Consider the following 20,633-nt stretch of genomic DNA (forward strand, 5'->3'; position numbering starts at 1 on the left):
TATTTACAAGTACTAATATCTACACAAAATGATAATTTAATACGTTTTTACTAAAATTGATATTTATCTATAATTTCACTGAAGACTCCTGAATGACTTGCAGAGACACATCATTTTCTCTTTACCCCATAAAACAAAAAAAATCTATTTCTGCTTGAATTCTACTTATCATCTTTAATGTTAGTATATTGATGTGCATAATTAATCACTGTTTTTGTCGACAACTAATTGTTAATATATGAAAATTTAAAACGTTTTCAATATTACACTTGAGAGTTTTACTGTTGCCACCATCTGTATTAGAGGGAAATAAATGATAGGGGTGGCCAAGGAATAAGGGTGGCCATGGCCCCCCATCTAGCTCCGACCCTGGCTCTGGCGCCTATCCGCTTTCGACCACCCCTCAGTGTACATTGAAAAAAAAAAAAGCGGTTCCTTTTCCTTGTTTCCACCTTTGAGTGTCTGGGATGCGCAGCTCCAGCTCTGCTGCATCCCTCCCATCCTCTCTTCTTCATGGACCAATCGCAGCCACAGCGTCACCGCCCGTCTGACGCGTCGCTCCCATCCAATAGAAAAGTTCGGCCTGGACGGGACGCTCCGGCTGGGCTGTGTCTGCTGATGATGCGGCTAAGGTCCAGGTGTGCGATGTGGACAGCCAGCTGATTTATTTATTTGTTTTTCACCATTTCCCCCCCTTCTTTCCCTTAGCATCTCGTCTCAGAGGTAAGACTGCAATTTGACACTGATTGGGTTGAATATAATGTATGCTGGGTGTTTTGGGGCGCTGTGGTGCTGAAGTGGACCAGCCGGCTCTGGAGTACCGCAATGCAGAGCAACGAATCCAGCACCGCTCCGGCGTCATTAGGGTGAGGTGATGCGCAGATACTTTTAGAGGCTTTATGTGAGCGGCATCTTAAAGTCAGTTTTATTTAAATATCACTCATTCTGCAGCCAAACACATAAAAATCACAGTAGAAACACAAAAAAGAAAGTAAAAAAGGAGAGGAGACACAAGGTGAAAGTAACAGATGCTGCAAGGGCGAAGGGATCCGCTGCATGCATCATGATGTGGAATGATTGCAACTCCTTCAGTACCTAAATACAGAGATGCATCCCTATATTTTCCCAATCACCAAAGGAATGGTGCAAAGTTATAATTACTGTATTTTCTTGGAGATTTGCAACAGATTTTACAATCTTTTAAATCCCTGGATAATGAAACAGAATACAATTCAGTTTATTTATATAGCGCCAATTCACAACACATGTCATATCAAGGCACTTTACAACTCAACCAGATCATTCAGTCAAAATTGATTCAATTTTTTTATCTAAGGAAAACCAGCTGATTGCATGGACTCATTGACTCCAATGCAATCCCTCACAATAAGCATGCTTGTAGCGACAGTGGAGAGGAAAAACTCCAGCAGAACCAGGCTCAGTGTTCAGAAGCTCTTTTAAACAAATAGGAAAACGATATTTACATAGATAATTTGTTTTGTTTTTTTAAAGGGGTGGGATGAAAATCTAAAGAACAGAAGGAAAAAGCCCATCTATCCTTTAATCAAAAATAATAATAAAAATATATATTTTTTAATAAATAAATCAGGGTTAGTCCCTTTATTTGTTTGATTGTGCCATTTTTTAGAGCAGATTAAATCTGCTCACCTAAAAAGGCTTTCAGATGGACATATATGTGGTGGCACCACATAAAATAACCGATGAGTTCTTTCTTATCTGTGTTCAGTCATTCTAATCCTTATTCTTCCCTGGATTCTGTTTTTTGTTATTTCTATGGCTGAGGCATAAATGTTTCGGTTAAACTGTTAACTGTAAACCACTTTTAGCTTTTTGTAAAAAGGTAAATGTGGTTGGTGAAGACAACAAGATCAGTTCCCTTGCTAAAGATATCAAACGGATTTTTGAGCAATTTGAGCCAAGTTGTACTGAAATACAGCCTTCAGAATCAAAAATCTGTCGAAATACAGAAGTCTAACAAAATTTCCTAAAAATGACAGCTCACAACTCTTTTTATTCTATGTTTTCATTTTTACGCCACTAGAAAGCAGGTTTTAGCATTTAGCATAGTTTTATTTGTACAAATTTTGTTTTAGAATCAAATGAAAGAACATGGTTCGAATCTAGGAATAAACAACTTATAATATTCTCTATTCTTAATTAAGAGTTTGCTCTGACTGTGTTTTCCTGAAGCCACAAAGCCAAAGCCGACATCAGTGTTCAGCCAGTCGCTGAAACACTAGGCTTGGCTTAATACATTTGACCTAAATTTCATGGCAGGGATTCCAAAGAGGATATGTGATGGGATTACTGTCAGAGGGAAATGCATGAAAAACACTCTCGAATAAACTGATGTGAGGTTTTCTTTGTGATAGATTTGCGCAGCATTGTAAATCTAAATGTAAAGGCAGTTTTTTTTTTTTTGTTAAATTCCTGTGTTACATTATTATTGTTTTGGAAAGCTGACGGAAGAGGTTTCACTTTTGCATTATGTTTAACTCTGTCTCAAAGATAAACAGAGGACATATTGACTTGCAGAAGCACAACACATGCAGCTAAGAGCTGCATGCTGTGGTAATGTTAGTGTTGAGTCATCAGGACTGCCTAAGGACCCAGTGCTGCAGTCTCTCCTACAGTATGTATCGATTCCATTGCCTCTAAATTGTGGCTCTCGGCAACAAGTATAAACTATGTTTGTTTAAAAGTTTTATCTCTCTGTCATTGTTGTTTTTTTATTCTTTATTTAATGCCTTTTGAGGAATAATAACTTTGTAGGGATAACTTGGAAGTGCATTATTTAAAATATGTACTCTTCCTATATTTGAGATGAATGATAAGACCCTTTTTTTTTTTTTTTTGATCATCTTTCACTTTGGACCAGAACTGGCTGGCCTGTTGAGCCATATAGGCAAATGCTGTGGCTTTTGGGGCCTGCAGGTGGGATTAGAAAATAATTGAATTAAAGCTAGTTTTTACTATAAATGGTAAATGGCATGTACTTATATAGCGCCTTTATTCAAGTTAGGAGACTTGACCAAAGCGCTTTACACTACATTCATTCACCCATTCACACACACACTCACACACTGATGGTGGCAAGCTACATTGTAGCCACAGCTGCCCTGGGGCTCACTGACAGAAGCGAGGCTGCCGTACACTGGCGCCACCGGGCCCTCTGACCACATCAGTAGACAATGCAGGTGAAGTGTCTTGCCCAAGGACACAACGACAATGAAAGTCGGAGTCGGGGCTTGAACCGTCAACCCTTCGATTTCAGGGCAAACTCCTACATCCAACGCCACTGTCGCCCCTATAATTTATTTATATCATAAATCTTAAAACAATATGGCTAAAATAGATTTAAATGTAAATTTATCCCCTACTACTGCTTGCTTTCTAGGGGGAGGATCATAAACATTAAATGGGATCCCTGAGAACTTTGTAAAAATGTTAAAATTACTTAAACTGGCCAGAGAGAGAAGATAAGAACACAAAACAAGAGCAATAAAGAGGTAAAAATCTGTAATGAAATTAAGCAAAACTTGAACATGGGTAATACACTGCTGTTTATTTCTTTAGCTTGGTAGACTTTTGGATCAGTCCAAAAATTAGGACCTTTTTAGGGATTAGTCCTACTCAAGTGTCTATATTTTCCTGATATATGCATTTACTATATTCAATTCAATTCAATTCAGTTTATTTATATAGCGCCAAATTCACAACACATGTCATCTCAAGGCACTTTACAGTTCAACCAGATCATACAGTCAAATTGATACAAAGTTTTCTGTCTAAGGAAAACCAGTTGATTGCATTGACTCATTGACTCAAATACAATCCCTCACACTAAGCATGCTTGTAGCGACAGTGGAGAGGAAAAACTCCCTTTAACAGGAAGAAACCTCCAGCTATATGATATAAGCTATTTACATATGACTTTTTAGCTATATGGAGATGCACATTTTTTTTATCTCCCACCTGCCATCACAGCCAAAATTGCAAATACCTACTTTTAGTGTCTTCATTGATTGGTCACAAAACTTACCCGACCTAAACTCCTTTGAGAAAAAGATGATGGATAACAACTCCAATAATTCAGAAATGCTGAAAGCTGAAACTTGTGCTTCCTGAACACCAGCAGCGCCCTCATCCTATGGCCTATGTGCAACACGTTATTGATCCCCAGAGAAAGCAATAATCTACATATGTTGAGAATATGCTGGAGCCTACCCCTGTAGCCTCATTTTTCCAGGGATGATGAAATTTTCCCAATTATTGGTGCATGTTAAGATTTGTACATACAGTACAAATACAATATTCCTTGTATATTTTGAATTACAACGGACATCTACAACTTCTGATAGTTTTACACTAAAGTGCCAGGAAACTGTCTTCTTAGACATTGCACAAAACATTTGAAAACCGCATCATCTAATCTAATGTCCATTTGATTCAATAGATGAGTTTATAAGTTGCTATAGGATGTTCATGCAAAGGTTTTTCATGTGTTTCCTTTGTATTTTGTTTTCCAATACGATGGTTTTGCTGGCATACTGAAAGATCAGCCCTTAAAAAAAAAAACAATGTTTGTTCTTAATCTGTCAATCCTCAGTTTGCTATATATAGCAACGACCCTGTGTTTCCATTTTGATCCTTATCCTCTACTCATTCTGCCTGATTCTTCCCTGCTGTGTGACTTTACTATGACATGGATCTTGTAAGCTACAGCCGAGCATATCTTTGGTTTGTTCATATTTAGTTTTGGTGTTTAAATGCATGTATTTTTTCATGATTAGACTGTTAAAATTCTGCTGAGTCACTGACAACGTGAATAATTTAGGATTTTTACCTCACAATTATCTAACTGAGAGAACAGATGATGTCAGGCTGAAGAATATCTGATACTGTCTGTCGCAGTTCAGGATAACTCCAGGGACGGTGGTGTCCCTTCTTTTATGTAAAGACCTCTATTTATTTTTTCTGTGGCTGCAAGTGTGTAATAATATCTTTAAGTCTTTATCTCTAATTAGCATATTCCATACCAAGAGGAGTTATTTGGAGAGTTGGGAACTGTTGTCTGATCCAGAAAGTAGATTTTACAAGAAAGAGAAGAGACTGAGGTGATGGAGGAGTATAAATAAATCCAGCTGGTGTTCAGCTGGACAACAGACTCCATTTGAGACAAAACTGTGAAGCTGTCTACAAGAAGGGACAGGGCAAAAAAAAACTAAACAAAAAAAAGTGACAGAGCAGACTATACTTCTTAAGGAAGCTTAGGTCCTGCTTTATTTCTTCTGTCTATCTTATATAAGCTGATAAAGAAGCCCTCTGTTCTAGGAACTCATCTAGATAAAACGAAGAACATTATGGAAAACTGTGTGCATTAATTTTAGCTTGTTACACAACAGTTGTGTGTCTTCAGTATAAGGCTTCCTCAGATCTGGAGAGCCTTCCTGCCAACAGTTAAAAAAACAACAACCATTAGTTACCTTAATATTTAATTTACCTTTGAGATCAATAAAGTAATTTTAAATTGAACTAAATCAATAGCTCTTACATATGATGAAGATCAGATCTCAGATCTCATACAGCTAATGCCCCAGCAGTGGGATCAAGCTGAATTTTGATTGAAAATGTCTTCTGTTTTGGTCTCTCTCAACTCTTTACAGTCTGTCTCCGGTTCATCCACCTTCTTACTTGCATCCGTTATTCCATCCATCTAACCCACAAGATTGCAAAGATCCTGCCAGCTGACAGTCATGGTTTCCACAGTTTTATTATTGCTGGGCCTCTTCTCATCTGTACCAATCACATGTAAGACTAAAACACCTAATTTATAAAAATGATAACCCCACAGAAAACTGATTGTAGTCCTATGGAAACTCACTGCTTTTTGAGGTGCGATGATACTGTTTCTTCTTTATTAGTGGCCGTCTTGTTTGGAGAGCCCAGGATATATGGAGGTGAGTTCAAAACTCCAAGGCATATTTAGTGAGGTTTTTAAACTTGTGGTAACATTTTTTACCTTAATTGTCTTAGAGGAAGCTACTGGATATGGCCCCATTTTTGAAGAGGAACCAATGGATGTGGTCTACACTGATGACTCACCTGATAAGAGGATCTCTATGAACTGCAGAGCACGTGCAAATCCTCCAGCTACATACAGGTAAAGTTTCTCTCTTTCTTTTTTTCTTTTACATTTAAGCATGTCTATATACAAACAATGTCCCACACAACAAAAAGCATATTTTCTATAATAGGTGGCGTCGGGACAACTGGGAAATAAAGCTAATGGAGCAGCCTGATGAACACTACAGCCTAGTTGGTGGAAACCTGGTTATCACTAACCCAATCCAGAAGAAACATGCAGGGACCTACACCTGTGTGGCCCGGAATATCTACGGCACCGTTCTCAGCAAGGAGGCCAGGGTTAAGTTTGGATGTGAGCCCCTCATATGTAAAAAGATTGAAATACAGCCACTAAAGAAATTTGATGCGACAGTGCCTTCTGCTTCACAACGTCCACACTTGCATGAAGCAGAAACTCACACATACTAGGTCTACAACGCAAGCCAGAGTGTTGTAAAAGACACCAACATAAAACAACACAATACAAAGGCAGACAGGCAGTTCTTCAAGAATGAATACATGAAAGCTAAGCGGTGTGTAAGCATTCACTGCGAGTCTAGGTGGCATGTGGGCAATGAAATGGAATAATGTAAACAGATGCAGAACCCCATCATGCATACATAAATACGCCAAATATAATAGAAACGCCGTAGTTTGGTTTAAAGAAAGCATTTTAGTTTTATTATAATTGAGTTCGTTGCAAGGATTTTACAGTTTGAAGAAATAGAAAATTACACCATATGCCAACCGTCACAAAGATGTGCATGACAAGGAAGGGCTATATATACTGCATGCATCATCTATGTAGTTAACATTGTATTACTTCTTGAGCTCCTTCAGTTATTTACTGTCACAGGTAGGTGCGTCATCCAGAGAGTAAGTGTTGGGGCCGGTATCATTTAAGGAGGACTTGCCTGAAGAGGACAAGCTGAAATTAGGACCGGCCCATCGGGCAAATGCCCGATATAGCAGATTATCAGTCCAAGCCTGGTTTCCAGGTTAATAATTATCCTAAACTGGTTTGAAAAAGTTTAGTTTATGCAACTGAAAGGGAAGTTTTCTGGAAGACATCTCAAAGACATCCAAGAGGCTTCTTCAGTTCCAAGTAGTGTTGGGGAGCAGTGAGAACACTGTAGGTCTAACAAAGAAATAGGGGGGACAAAAGTTGGCTTTGATCCCTCAGACCGGATTGGCCAAGGAGGTCACATGAAGGCTGAAGGACAATAGTTTGTGGACAACAATGTCCATATAACTGCAAAGGAAGAAAGATTGTTTGAATGAGGGGTTAAGGAAGCCATCTTTGTTAACCTGGAAAAACATCTCTTAACAGAGAAGAAGGTCTTAGACAAAACCTTTTGCCACCTTACAGCACTTTTAGGAACAATACCCAGAAGATTCACCTGTCACCCGCCCCACCTGCCTTAATAAGACATATGAACAAAACCACTCTGAGGAGGGAGTTAGTGACCCATCAGAACCCCCTAACAACCATAAAGACCCCCATTGTGACCTGTTTGGCCAATTTAGTGGCAGGGATTATTCCCCCCTAATTGTTTGTTACACTTACATTATATTAATCTCAGTGCTCACACCACTAGTTAGAACTGGAAACAGTCTCTTGGATAAAATATCTATAAAAAACTTCATGTCCAGTCTCCCAGACTGAACTTTTTCGAGCTTGACCATGAACTGAATGACAGAGAATTTACAGATAAGCTAAACTTGTTTGTATTTATTGCAATTTTATAGTTCCCTTTTGTTCTAAACAACCTTGTTGACTTTTAAATATTTCAGAAATTATACAGATAAATGATGCTAGAAATACCAAAAACTGGCATTCAATTAAACTCAGTTTACTTTTATAATCTGGAAAACCTTTGTGAGACACTTTTTTTTTTCTCTCTGATTGATTTTAGTATTTGTAATTTTTTATTTTTTTTTTGATTGAAGAACTTTAACTAAAACATAACTACAACAATAACTAAAAAAGTATTTGTCTCCCTGTTATTAATGACCCGTTTTTATAGAGTGGTTAAGTTCAACTCTACTGGAGATAAGTGCCAACATTCAAATGCTGCAAGTTTAGAAAGAGATATCTTTGAATAAAACATAGCTAGAAACAATACGGCATATCTTTTTAAAACAAGAGTATTATCTAAAGAATCTTTTCCTTTTCCTCATTTTTAGTTTACCTGTTTCTTTCAATCAGTTTTATAGAAGGAATAATTCTAATTTTCTGTGCTGTTAGATTTTGATGAATGATTTGCTTATTAGAACAATTAAGGCAGCCTTTAACAGTTCTGTCTTGCACAGACATTTCTTATGCTGGTACTCCATGTCGGCCTGTCCTGGCGGTGCTCTCCAGAGAGCAGCAGCATTTCTCACCCTCCGTGCTGAACCTAGACGCCTAGCGTGGTCCCCAATCAAAAGGCATGGGAGGCTATCCAGCTGACTGCTGACTTTTGCAACAGTAATGCGGCACTTGTGGCCACAAGGGAGATAGACGTGCAAGTTACAGGTCTAGCGCTCCTAGTGGCCAAAAGTTACAGGCTGTGAATTTAAAGGAGAGTTAAAGTGACCTATAGGCCTATGTTAGAGCGACAGCAATCATCAGTAAAAGACATTTTTCTGAATTTCCGTCTGAAATAAAGATGGAATTTTGACAGAGTTAACATTTGAAATCTCTTTTAGCACAGCATATTGTATCTCTCTCTCTATTCTCCATGGAATTAACCTCTCAAATGTTTTAAAGCATTTTCAAATAATAACTCAGAATGCATCAAAATTACACGGGTAAAATGTTTACCAATATAGACATATAAGATATCGTTGGAAAGATTGCATTCTGCACAATATAACCACCTAGCTCATTTTATGGACATAGCAAGCACCAAAGCTCAATTAACACAGATATAGCAGAATGTCAAAATGTACCATGACAAAGCAGCCACAACAAGCAGGCATGTCTTTATTACTGCTGTTCAAAAATAAACCTATTATTTTCGAGAATGAAAAAACAACAACAACATTGAGTCTTGTTTGAACTGATGCAGCTTGGGCTTGATGCAGCTTGGGTGTTTTACTCACCCAATTTCCATGTATATTTTCAGAAACTTGAAGGGGTTAGCTTTCAAATAATTTATCACACATATAATCTAGGCTTAAAGTTCCTAAGTTATTTGCTTTTCAATCTGGGTAATTTGCAAAATAGATGAGAACTTACCAAAATGAGGTGGATATTAAGAGGTTAAAAAATTATTTAAATTTTAAATTTTCAAAAGACTACCAAATTCCTTAATCCTACCAAAATCCCTTATCCTGCATATTGTATGATAGACTCTGCTTGACTGAACTTTTCTTTGTTTCATCAATAATATCTCTTCTTGTTTAAATTCCCAATATAGATATTGAAGAGTTTCCAGATGATGAGAGGGACCCAGTGTATGCTAAAGAAGGTCAGGGGGCAGTTCTGTTGTGTGTTCCACCAAAAGCCTGGCCAAGTATGTATACCTTCCTCCTCAGTCTCATAAATCTACACTTAAAAATTGAGAGCTCTTGAAAATGCAATTAGATAATCATTGAACGTATGATTCTTTGAAACTGTCAGATAACAATCTATAGAAAAATAGCTAACCATTATTTTGCTGACCAAGCTGTACATCTGTGGATGTGTGAATTTCTTTTCTTTCTCATCTACGTTTTTATTTTCAGAGGAAGTTACATATCGATGGATCTATAACGAGTTCCCAGTTTTCCTGCCCACAGACCGCCGTCGGTTTGTCTCTCAGAAGACAGGGAACCTTTACATCTCAAAGGTTGCAGCTCAGGATGCAGGAAACTACTCCTGTTTTGTTTCTAGTCCCATAATAGGAAAGAGCGTCTACTCCAAGTTTATCCCTCTCATCCCTTTACCTCCAGATGATGGTTAGTCATAATCTGTGGCAGTTAAGATATCAAACTTTAGCGTTTTCTTATCATTGATATTTATCTTTTACTGTCGCAGGTGAGGAGAGAAAATATCCAGCAGACATTAGGGTGAAGTTTCCAGACACCACTGCAATGCTGGCCTCCAATATTACATTGGAGTGCTTTGCTCTTGGAAAGTAAGTGTTTGAAGCTTAGTTGGTGATTGCTTATATAGATAACATTACAGGACATGAAGTTGGACCTTTTAGAATAATAGAAATTGTTAGAGCACTTGGAAATATATAATGGACAGGGAACACAAATCACAAGGGTAAGGAATGGGCCAGTTTAGATCTGCTGGTCTTCTATATTTTAGAGGGATTTTAAATAATGCATTTATATTCCTTTAACTTTTTTCACATTCATCAAAATGTTTTATAATGGAATTTTATGCTGTAGAGCAGCACATAGGAGGGATTTATTTTGTGGTGAAATGAAAAGCGTTCATGGTTTTGGGTTTGTTTTTGAAAATAGTAATCTGAAAAGTCATGTATTTATCCTCCTTTGAAGAATTTATTTCCAGTGAAACATTTAGAAAGTGAAATGTTTGCATGTCCATGAGAATATCAGTTGTCAATGTTTTCAACTCTCGCCACAGGCGATACTACAGGTGCTGGTCATAAAATTAGAATATCATGAAAAAGTAGATTGATTTCAGTAATTCCATTTAAAAAGTGAAACTTGTATATTATATTCATACATTACATACAAACTCATATATTTCAGATGTTTATTTTGTTTAATTTTGATGATTACAAATGACAACAAATGAAAATCTCAAATTCATCATATCAGAAAATTAGAATATTACTGAAGACCAATAAAAACAAAGGATTTATAGAAATGTTGGCCAACTGAAAAGTATGAACATGAAAAGTATGAGCATGTACAGCACTCAGTATTTAGTTGGGCCTCCTTTGGCCTGTATTACTGCAGCAATGCGGCGTGGCATGGAGTCGATCAGTCTGTGGCACTGCTTAGGTGTTATGATAGCCCAGGTTGCTCTAATAGTGGCTTTTAGCTCTTCTGAATTGTTGGGTCTGGTGTATTGCATCTTCTTCTTCACAATACCCCATAGATTTTCTATGGGGTTAAGGTCAGGAGAGTTTGCTGGCCAATTAAGAACAGGGATACCATGGTCCTTCAACCAGGTACTGGTAGCTTTGGCACTGTGTGCAGGTGCCAAGTCCTGTTGGAAAATGAAATCTGCATCTCCAAAAAGTTGGTCAGCTGCAGGAAGCATGAAGTGCTCTAAAACTTCCTGGTATGTGGCTGCGTTGACCCTGGACCTCAGAAAACACAATGGACCAACACCAGCAGATGACATGGCACCCCAAACCATCACTGACTGTGGAAACTTTACACTGGACTTCAAGCAACGTGGATGAAGTGCCTCTCTTCTTTTCCTCCAGACTCTGGGACCTTGATTTCCAAAGGAAATGCAAAATTTACTTTCATCAGAGAACATGACTTTGGACCACTCACCAGCAGTCCAGTCCTGTTTCTCTTTAGCCCAGGCAAGACGCTTCTGACGCTGTCTGTGGTTCAAGAGTGGCTTGACACAAGGAATGCGACAGCAGAAACCCATGTCTTTCATACGTCTGTGTGTGGTGGTTCTTGAAGCACTCACTCCAGCTGCAGTCCACTCTTTGTGAATCTCCCCCACATTTTTGAATGGGTTTTGTTTCACAATCCTCTCCAGGGTGCGGTTATCTCTCTTGCTTGTACACTTTTTTCGACCACATCTTTTCCTTCCCTTCGCCTCTCTATTAATGTGCTTGGACACTGAGCTCTGTGAACAGCCAGCCTCTTTAGCGATGACCTTTTGTGTCTTGCCCTCCTTGTGCAAGGTGTCGATGGTCGTCTTTTGGACAACTGTCAAGTCAGCAGTCTTCCCCATGATTGTGTAGCCTATAGAACTAGACTGAAAGACCATTTAAAGGCTTTTGCAGGTGGTTTGAGTTAATTAGCTGATTAGAGTGTGGCACCAGGGGCCATCAATTTTGAACCTTTTCACAATATTCTAATTTTCTGATATGATGAATTTGAGATTTTCATTTGTTGTCATTTGTAATCATCAAAATTAAACAAAATAAACATCTGAAATATATGAGTTTGTATGTAATGTATGAATATAATATACAAGTTTCACTTTTTAAATGGAATTACTGAAATCAATCTACATTTTCATGATATTCTAATTTTATGACCAGCACCTGTAAAAGATGCAAATGCTTTGATGTTAACCATTGTTGCTCTTGCTGTATGCTTGGGATCAGTTTTCTTTTTCTTTTGCATCCTCTAAAATATTTTCTTTCAGGACTGTCCTCTTTCAAACCTTTCCGGTTTTTTAGTAAAAACGGCTCGATTTTTACACTGTTTTGAAGAAAAATTCATGTAATTGGGGGTGTCAGAATAAAGGGGCTAAATGCAAATTCATATCAAACCATACAGAGCTTAATTTGTAAAGTAAAAATGAAAACCATATAAAAAATATGCACTTCTTTGTTTTAGTCTATCAAAAAAAAATTCCACTTGAATACAACACTGTTTGTGTTTGCAATGTGACAAACCCATCTTACTCTTATATAACCTTAAAGTGTTGAGTTCATCCATAATTTTAAAATTCCTTTGTCGATCACTTTTCTTATTCAGTCCCATCCCGCACATTGTGTGGAGGAAGGTTGACGCCACTGACCTCCCTGCCAATCATGAGATCAGTGAATCAGGTGCTGTGCTTCATCTCTACAATGTTCAGTATGAAGATGTTGGAGCATATGAATGCGAAGCTATCAACACCAAAGGAAAGGACTGGCACAAAGCCTGGCTTTATGTGGAATGTAAGTCAAGTTAAAGGTGGTAGTATTTTTTTTTTCTCATGTAAGGAATAATGACACCCAATATATGCATGTAGCTGCACCTGAATGGGCGGAAACTATCAACAACACACAAGTGGATATTGGATCCGAGCACACGATGCGTTGCGTGGCTTCAGGAAAACCCTTCCCTTTCATCAGCTGGTACAAAGATGGGTATATGGTAAAACCTTTTTTTATCTTTTAAAGCATTTCTCTAGTCTCATTTGTCATAGTTCTTCTCAAAGCTGTCTTCTTTCCTATGTATGTTTTTTTTTCTAGTATGGAAAAGGTGAGCTGAAGTTTTCCAGTCTGACTTTTGATGACTCTGGGATGTACCAGTGTATTGCTGAGAATTACTGGGGCATCAAATATGCCAATGCTGAGCTGCGAGTTGTTGGTAAGCTCTTGTGTGTAGATGGTTTTACTATTTGTAAAATGCATCTTTAAATGGAAATAACTCCCCTATTATTTCCAACCAGCCTGGGCACCAAACTTTGAGCTCAATCCCGTAAAGAAGTATCTACTTGGAGCTAAAGCCGGACGAGTGGTGATAGAGTGTAAGCCAAGAGCTGCTCCAAAACCTCGATTCACCTGGACAAAGGGCAAGGAGGTCCTCTTCAACAACTCCCGGTCAGCATAAATACCCCGCCCCCCAGTAAACATGAACATGTTTTCAGTTTATAATAATAGATAGGTTTAATTCTTTTTATTTTTAGTGTTTCTATCATGCTCGATGGTAGCCTGGAGATCTTGAACGCCACCAAAAACGATGAAGGGTTTTACACCTGTGTCGCCGAAAATGACAGAGGAAAAGCCAGCAGTTCAGGATATCTCACCATCACAGGTTAGCTGGTAAATGTATGACTATAGTTCTTTGTATAACCATTCATGCATGCTTCAACTTTTGTGTTACGTTCATTAAAGACAAAGCCATGAGAAGTCATGCCTGAAGAATGCTACAAGCTATGCAGGGGACTGGGAAAACTTTTAACACAGGTTGCTCTGGCTAAATGAGCACTAACACTTTAGTCTCTATTTGCAAATTATTTATTATTTATTTATTATTATTATGATACACTGAAAAACAGGCCCAACTCTATAATCTAAGGTGTTGATAGCTATAGCCCAGTAGATCTTTAACTTCACGATGGTGTCACATGTAGTGAAATGATCAGATGACGAGAAAAATAGAGAGAATATAAAGCTTTTGGTTGAACTAAAACATCCTGTAGAATGGGAGAATAGAGATAGAACAAGACAGAGTGATCTTAAGTGGTCTCTATGTCCTCCAGCAGTCTAAGCCTATAGCAGTATAATTTTAGAGATAATGCGTCTTCCTTACAGACTAAAACTGCTTGTCGGTTCCACAGGGAATGAACCTGATAATTAAAATATCTGCCTCCAATTTCCCTTTGAGCAACATCAAAAAGCTAGAGGTTGGTTGATCAAACATTATTTTAACTTTGGTGTTTAGAGGTAGGAGAAGACCTAAAACCTGCTATGGTGGAACCTGAGGGCCATGACCTAATCTAATATATCTTTGTAGTATGTTTGACAAAGTCAGAGCTCACTTAAAAAATAAATAACAAATTAAAGCTTTGGTAATGCTAGCTGTAGAGCTGTTCCTATGCAACTCCATTCTACAGGTATATTACAAACAAGGAGCATTTCTGACTCACTTATTTCTGTTTCTGGATGTATGGGAGTAATCTATTGTTTCCAGTTCTGTGATCTAGCTGAGGGGAAATGTAATGATTTTATTATTGTTTTGAGGGTTTGAAGTTTTTTAAAATTCAAGAGGACAAAATTTAATTTATTCCATACAGGAGCTCCAAAGTTTATTGTTATTCCTTTTTCTGGCAAAAGTGAGTCTCTTTACTTGCTTTGCACAGAGAAAGGTAGAAAGTGTGGTTTTCCTCAGAGTTGTTACCTAATTATGGTATATCTAGTAAAGCTGTGCAAGATATTTTGAAAACACTTAATCTAAAGTTGATTTATTCATTAGAGGAAAACAAAGTAAAAAATAAATATTTTAATAAATATACCTTTTCCATATTTGCAGGCGTGCCTCTCAATTCTAGTAAAATAGATATACTTGATGCATTTTTAAATGTATCAGCTTTTCTGTTATTATCAATTCATGCCTTGGTTGATTTATGGACAAATAGGGTATAAAACAGTTGCCCATTTGTCATAGCTACTGTAAAAATGGAAAAGACAAGGGAAAATGCTATTACATTTATTTTGGAAGATTATAACTTTTCTGCCTTACTCTAAAAATCTAATTGATGTTCTCTGAAGTTGAATTGTGTTAATCACCAATATTCAGTAAAGTCAAAAAAACATTCAAGCTATTGAACAACACATGTGCATTGGCCTGAGTCTCTTTAAAATACACCAAAGCGAAATAAATTATGTAAAAATTAGACGATCCTATTAGCAAAACTGAAAATATATTAGTTTAGCTATTTGTTTAGAATTTTCCTATGTATATTTAATGTGTCTGGGAAAAACAGCAGGAATGTAGTTTGACAACCACTTACAATACTCCTTGTGATTTTTAACGGACGATCTGTTTGTATCTATTCTCAGAGGCAACAGGTATCACTGTAGCACCTGAGGACTCTGAGGTCAGAGTTGGAGACGAGGTGGTTCTTCGATGTGCTGCTTCGTATGACTCCATGCTGGACGTCACTTTTATCTGGGCCATTGACCTCAGAGTCATTGACTTTAATGCAGAGTGGCCACACTATGAGAGAGTAATGGTGAGTAATAATCTTTTAGCCTTGCAAATGATGATATTTTCTTATGTTTGTCTATAAATGTAATAGGACATGTTTAATTATTTTTTTTTATTTGCCTGGTAAATAGTATTTCATATTTTTTTCTTCTTTTATTTGTCCTGAGCAGAGTGAAGATGGAGTTGGTGACTTGAAAATAAAAAATGCACAGATTTGGCATGAGGGTCGTTACACCTGCACTGCTCAGACTGTGGTAGACAGTGACACTGCTTACGCTGACCTGAAAGTTGTAGGTGAGTTCAAACATTAAATGAATAAGAGCTCTGCATGTAATTAGTAATAGTGTTACAAAGCAGTTGTATATGAAACCTCCAGGTGTTCCCGGCCCTCCTGGTGTGCTCCGCATCGAGGAGATCGGAGACACTTGGGTGAGGCTTTTGTGGTCTAAAGGATCTGAGCACAACAGTCCCATCTTATACTACACTATTCAGACCAGACACTACTGGGCTCTAAATGAAGATGACTGGAGGAATGCCAGTACATGTAAGTGCGGTTTTCGGCCAGCAGAGGGACATCTTGCTCCACAGACTGTTAAAAAAACAAAGTTTTTTAGAATGCATTTCCAGTTTATCTTTTAAGCAGCCTCTTCTTTTGTCCTTCAGCTCCATCCGTTCTTGATGGAACTATGGAGAAAGCAGATGTTACTGACTTATATCCGTGGATGGAGTACCAGTTTAGGATCATTGCCACCAATGAGTATGGATCTGGGGAGGCCAGTATACCTTCTCTCAAGATCAAAACCTGGGGTGCTCGTAAGTACACTGAAAAATGTTTTGTTTATGAAGCAGATTTTTCTGAAAAACTGACGCTGAGCTGCTTTCTTTCCAGCTCCAGTTGTTTCTCCTACAGAAGTGGCCGGATATGGAGGTAGAAATGGCGAGATTATCATCACTTGGAAGGTACGTTTCCAAACTCACATGATAACATAATATAGATTCTTCCCTAAATGTTTGATTGACACCCATTTTTTTTTTTTTTTGACATGGTAACCCTCAGCCTGTGGAGCCCTGGTATTTCTATGGCAGGAAATTTGAGTACATTGTCGCATTCAAGCCTCATGACGCCTACGATTGGTGGTATGAGACCATCTCAGACCCAGAGACCAGACGATATGTTCATAGAGATCCCTACTTCATTCCCACCGAGGAGGACTTCCAGGTGCGAGAGTTTCAGGTGAAGATCAAGTCAGTTAATGAGAAAGGGCCCGGACCGTACAGCCTCACCAAGGTCATCTATTATCCGAGAGATGGTAAGAATTTGTTTCTTTTCCTAATAATTTCAATCAAAGCTTAAATAATTAGATAAATTTGTCTAGACAGAAACCTCTGTGGTATAATTTTGGTTATTTTCTAAATTACTAACTTCAAATGTGGTTTTCCTTTTTGGTTACTCAGTTCCAATAGAGCCTCCTACAGATGTCTATGCCAGGCCAGTATCCTCCACTGAAGCTGTGGTTTGGTGGCTGCCTGTTGTTGATACTGGAACAGGTCTACAGCAGTACATTGAGGGATATCAGGTACATACATTTTTACTTCTTGCATGTTGTGGCAATAACGGTAACTCCCACAAAATTACAACTAAGATTAGTTTAACCTAGATTTGAATCTATCCATGCTTTGCCATATTATTTACTCAAAAAAGCTAAAAACTGACCAAAAATGAATCTAACTTCACAGGTCAAATACTGGAGAAAATATGATGACCCAGAACCAGGAGCAAATCGCATATTTGTTCCAGCCACAGTCAATCAGACCCGACTGGAGAATATGCTGCCAGATTCACATTACCTCATTGAGGTCCGGGCCTTCAACGGAGCAGGCCTTGGACCGCCTGGTGAACACTGCGAGATGTTCACAAAGAGAGCACGTAAGAGCAAAATAACATCTGACAGAGATGTGTAATGATACATATGTGAACATTCAAAATGAATAAACCATTTCTTAACAGCACCCTCTGAGCCTCCCCGGATGTGGCGCTATGTCAGCTGGACAGGACAATGGCTGTATGTATGGTGGGATCATATCCAGTATGACTGGTTTGGGAATGTCTCTTTCCCATTGTACTACAAGGTATGTATGGTTAGCTTTATTTGAACTCTATTGTAAGAAAGGTTTCAGATTGCTAAGATAGCAGGAATGTTTAAGATCACCTGTGTTTTGGTTTCTCAGGTCATGTTTAGAAAAACAGGGTATATATACGGGAAGGTCTATATCACCGGCTGGCACTTTATGGACTTCCCAATGCCTCAGTTTGGTGACTATGAACTGATGGTTCGTGGTCGCTATGAAGGGGGAGATGGCCCAGTCAGGATGATAAGTATTAAGGGTAAGCTCTAAGCTAACAGAATTTTAAAAAAGTGTTTATCCTTTTTATGACTTACTTTTGTCATCTTTATTCTTCTCCAGGTAAAGCATCCCTCAACATACCCACATTAGGTTTCTTATCTTTGTTGCTGCTGGCGCTGTGTATTACAGGTTTGTAAATTTAAATCACAAGCAGGTTTGTTGTATATAATGGACTATAGGAAGCCAATACTTGGACCTAATGGAAGATCGACTCATCGTGAAAATGTTCACAATAACTAGTATCCATTTTTACAGTATTCCCGAAGGTAAAAAGTAGAATTTTGATTTCCAAATAAAAGTGGTTTGTTTGCAGTGCAGTAATTCTGTAATGTACTGCACAAAGACAGCAGCAAGATATCTAAAAAGAAGAGTGGGAATTTTAGCAAAAATTTTCATGCACAAGTTCAAAATTGTTAACAGTTGAAATTCTTTCCAGAATATATAAAGACAGATACAGACTGCTGTAGCATATAATTAAAACACTGCTTAGGTAGTAATAAATGTAAAGTAACTGAATTGCACTAAAACTAGTTGTTTTGATCATATTTATTTATTAATTTATTTTAATTTACCAGGACATTTTTTTCAAGAGTGCTGTGTATTAGGAATTTTCCACAAGTGCAACTAATCATTGCCAGTGTTTTTGATATACTTCTAAACTGCTGAGCCACTAAAACTTAGTTTGGCATTTGTTGTTAAGCCAGGGTTTCCACATAAAAACATCACACACATGAACAGGAAAAATTTGCAAAATTCACAAATACATTTTTTACCAACCTTTAGCCACTGTCTCTTCATACTGTGTGTTTCCTGACACCTCTAGGGACAAATCAAGGCAACAGTAGCTGGTTGTGCAGAAAGGTTTCATTTGGTCTCCCTTTGGGTCTGTCTTTGGGTCAAAGATGTACAGTTCTGCTTTTGTAGATCTATTTGGATCTATTTTCAGCTGTATAAAAACAATTCTAATCAGTGTTTTGTGGGTTTGTGTTAAGCTACAGCTAAACTGCATAAAAGCGACAGCGCCCCAAAACAACTCCTTCAAAAAGAGTTAAAAATGCACAGAACTGAGGAAAAAAGTCATTATCTGAGGATGATTTTGTGCAAAAAATGCAATGAACATTTTTTTATTGTCCATATACTTACCCTAATTTGTTTCAATGAGAACATAATTGTTTTCTTAAAACTTCACTATTTTTTTATTTTTTTTTATCTCTACAGTGTAAACCCAGCACTTTTCTTTCTTTTCTATTTTGCATATTAAAATTTGAAAGGCATGGATCACTAATAAAGATGCACTTTTATCTGGTAGAAGGTGAAACCTCACTGATGTACAAATGGATATGTATGTTACTGCTACTTTCCTCTATTTAAAGTTGGAAAACTAATAAAAAGAATTCATCAGTCATGATCTTATTCTGTTCGTGCTTATGCCTACATATCAAATTGGAATCTTCACACTTCAGAATTGTTTGGAAACGTAAAAAACTGAATGTGCGTTTTCTCATATGTCTGAAAAAAGAAATGCATTGTCTCTTATAAAATATATTATGTAACAAGGTATCATAAACCATTTGGAAGACATTTTATGAGATTTTAACTAAAATATCATGTTTAAAACAAATCTTATTGCATTCTAGGCTTTACTTTATTTTAAACAGAAATGCAAAAGATAAGATTTTTTTTTTCTTTAAGGAAAAAAAAATATGTGGGATATATATAACTTTTAAACATCAAAGAAGCTGCTAACTAATAGAGAAAGGAATAATACAGCCACCAGATGGCAGTGTTCCCACATAACTACAGTAAATGTTGCAAAGAGGCACTTAAAACCCATCTAATTATATACATTTTTTATCAGTTGTTTCCTTTATTTTTTATTCAAATACAGATAGAGCAATTTCATCTGCACTAAGACAACGTATCAACATTTTAATGTTTTAATACTTTTCTTTATTTTCTTGCACCTTTTAATTTACTTTAACCAACATGGAACATTTCCATGCTATTTCAGTATTCCTTTCAAAATGCCATGTCTGCCATATCTTTTGCAGCTCTCATTGAGATAGACCATTTTGTAAGCTATTACTCAAATGAAGCCTTGTGCCTTTCAAGAGTGGGGGCTGTCTGAGTAGCTTTTATCTTTTCTACCTCCAGTACCATTTTTCCCCTCCTATTTTACATCCTTCCTGATAAACAAATTACACCGCCCGAATTCCTGTGCGTGGCGAAAAATCAATCTTGCTATCATTTACAAACAATCACAGCAGTTGCAGAAAGGTGAGTCCATCGGAGGCAAGGGGGAGTGATTCACCCTCCAGGGAAGGATAATGAACAACCCTTTTGTTGCGATGGTTCCTTTGGTTTTTATTAACATCCTCAGTCTGGTTCTGCTTTGAATGCACTTTTCGTGGAAACCAGAAAGACTGCAGCTCTTCTGCTGAACTGTTTTCTTTTACTTCACACATATTTTTCTATGTATGAAAATAAAAGAAAACAACAATGCATTAGAAGATGGA

The 20,633-nt window shown here is 37.5% G+C and overlaps 1 protein-coding gene across 1 annotated transcript; it reads left to right on the forward strand.

Moving 5' to 3' along the window:
* The first annotated feature begins 559 nt into the window (after positions 1-559).
* Positions 560-19,525, forward strand: cntn1b (contactin 1b). The gene is made up of 24 exons (XM_038303935.1): positions 560-723; positions 5,688-5,832; positions 5,946-5,981; positions 6,058-6,184; positions 6,279-6,460; positions 9,552-9,647; positions 9,859-10,071; positions 10,151-10,250; positions 12,769-12,953; positions 13,028-13,152; positions 13,251-13,368; positions 13,451-13,601; positions 13,688-13,815; positions 15,564-15,736; positions 15,882-16,005; positions 16,088-16,255; positions 16,375-16,524; positions 16,601-16,671; positions 16,769-17,021; positions 17,167-17,288; positions 17,449-17,638; positions 17,720-17,841; positions 17,941-18,097; positions 18,178-19,525. Exons 2-24 carry the CDS (start codon positions 5,778-5,780, stop codon positions 18,252-18,254), a joined length of 3,123 nt encoding a protein of 1,040 aa, XP_038159863.1. The 5' UTR covers positions 560-723; positions 5,688-5,777; the 3' UTR covers positions 18,255-19,525.
* The last annotated feature ends 1,108 nt before the right edge of the window (positions 19,526-20,633 follow it).

This window comes from Cyprinodon tularosa, unplaced genomic scaffold, assembly GCF_016077235.1.
Source record: "Cyprinodon tularosa strain WSP-4 unplaced genomic scaffold, ASM1607723v1 ctg520, whole genome shotgun sequence".
NCBI classification, from domain to species: Eukaryota; Metazoa; Chordata; class Actinopteri; order Cyprinodontiformes; family Cyprinodontidae; genus Cyprinodon; species Cyprinodon tularosa.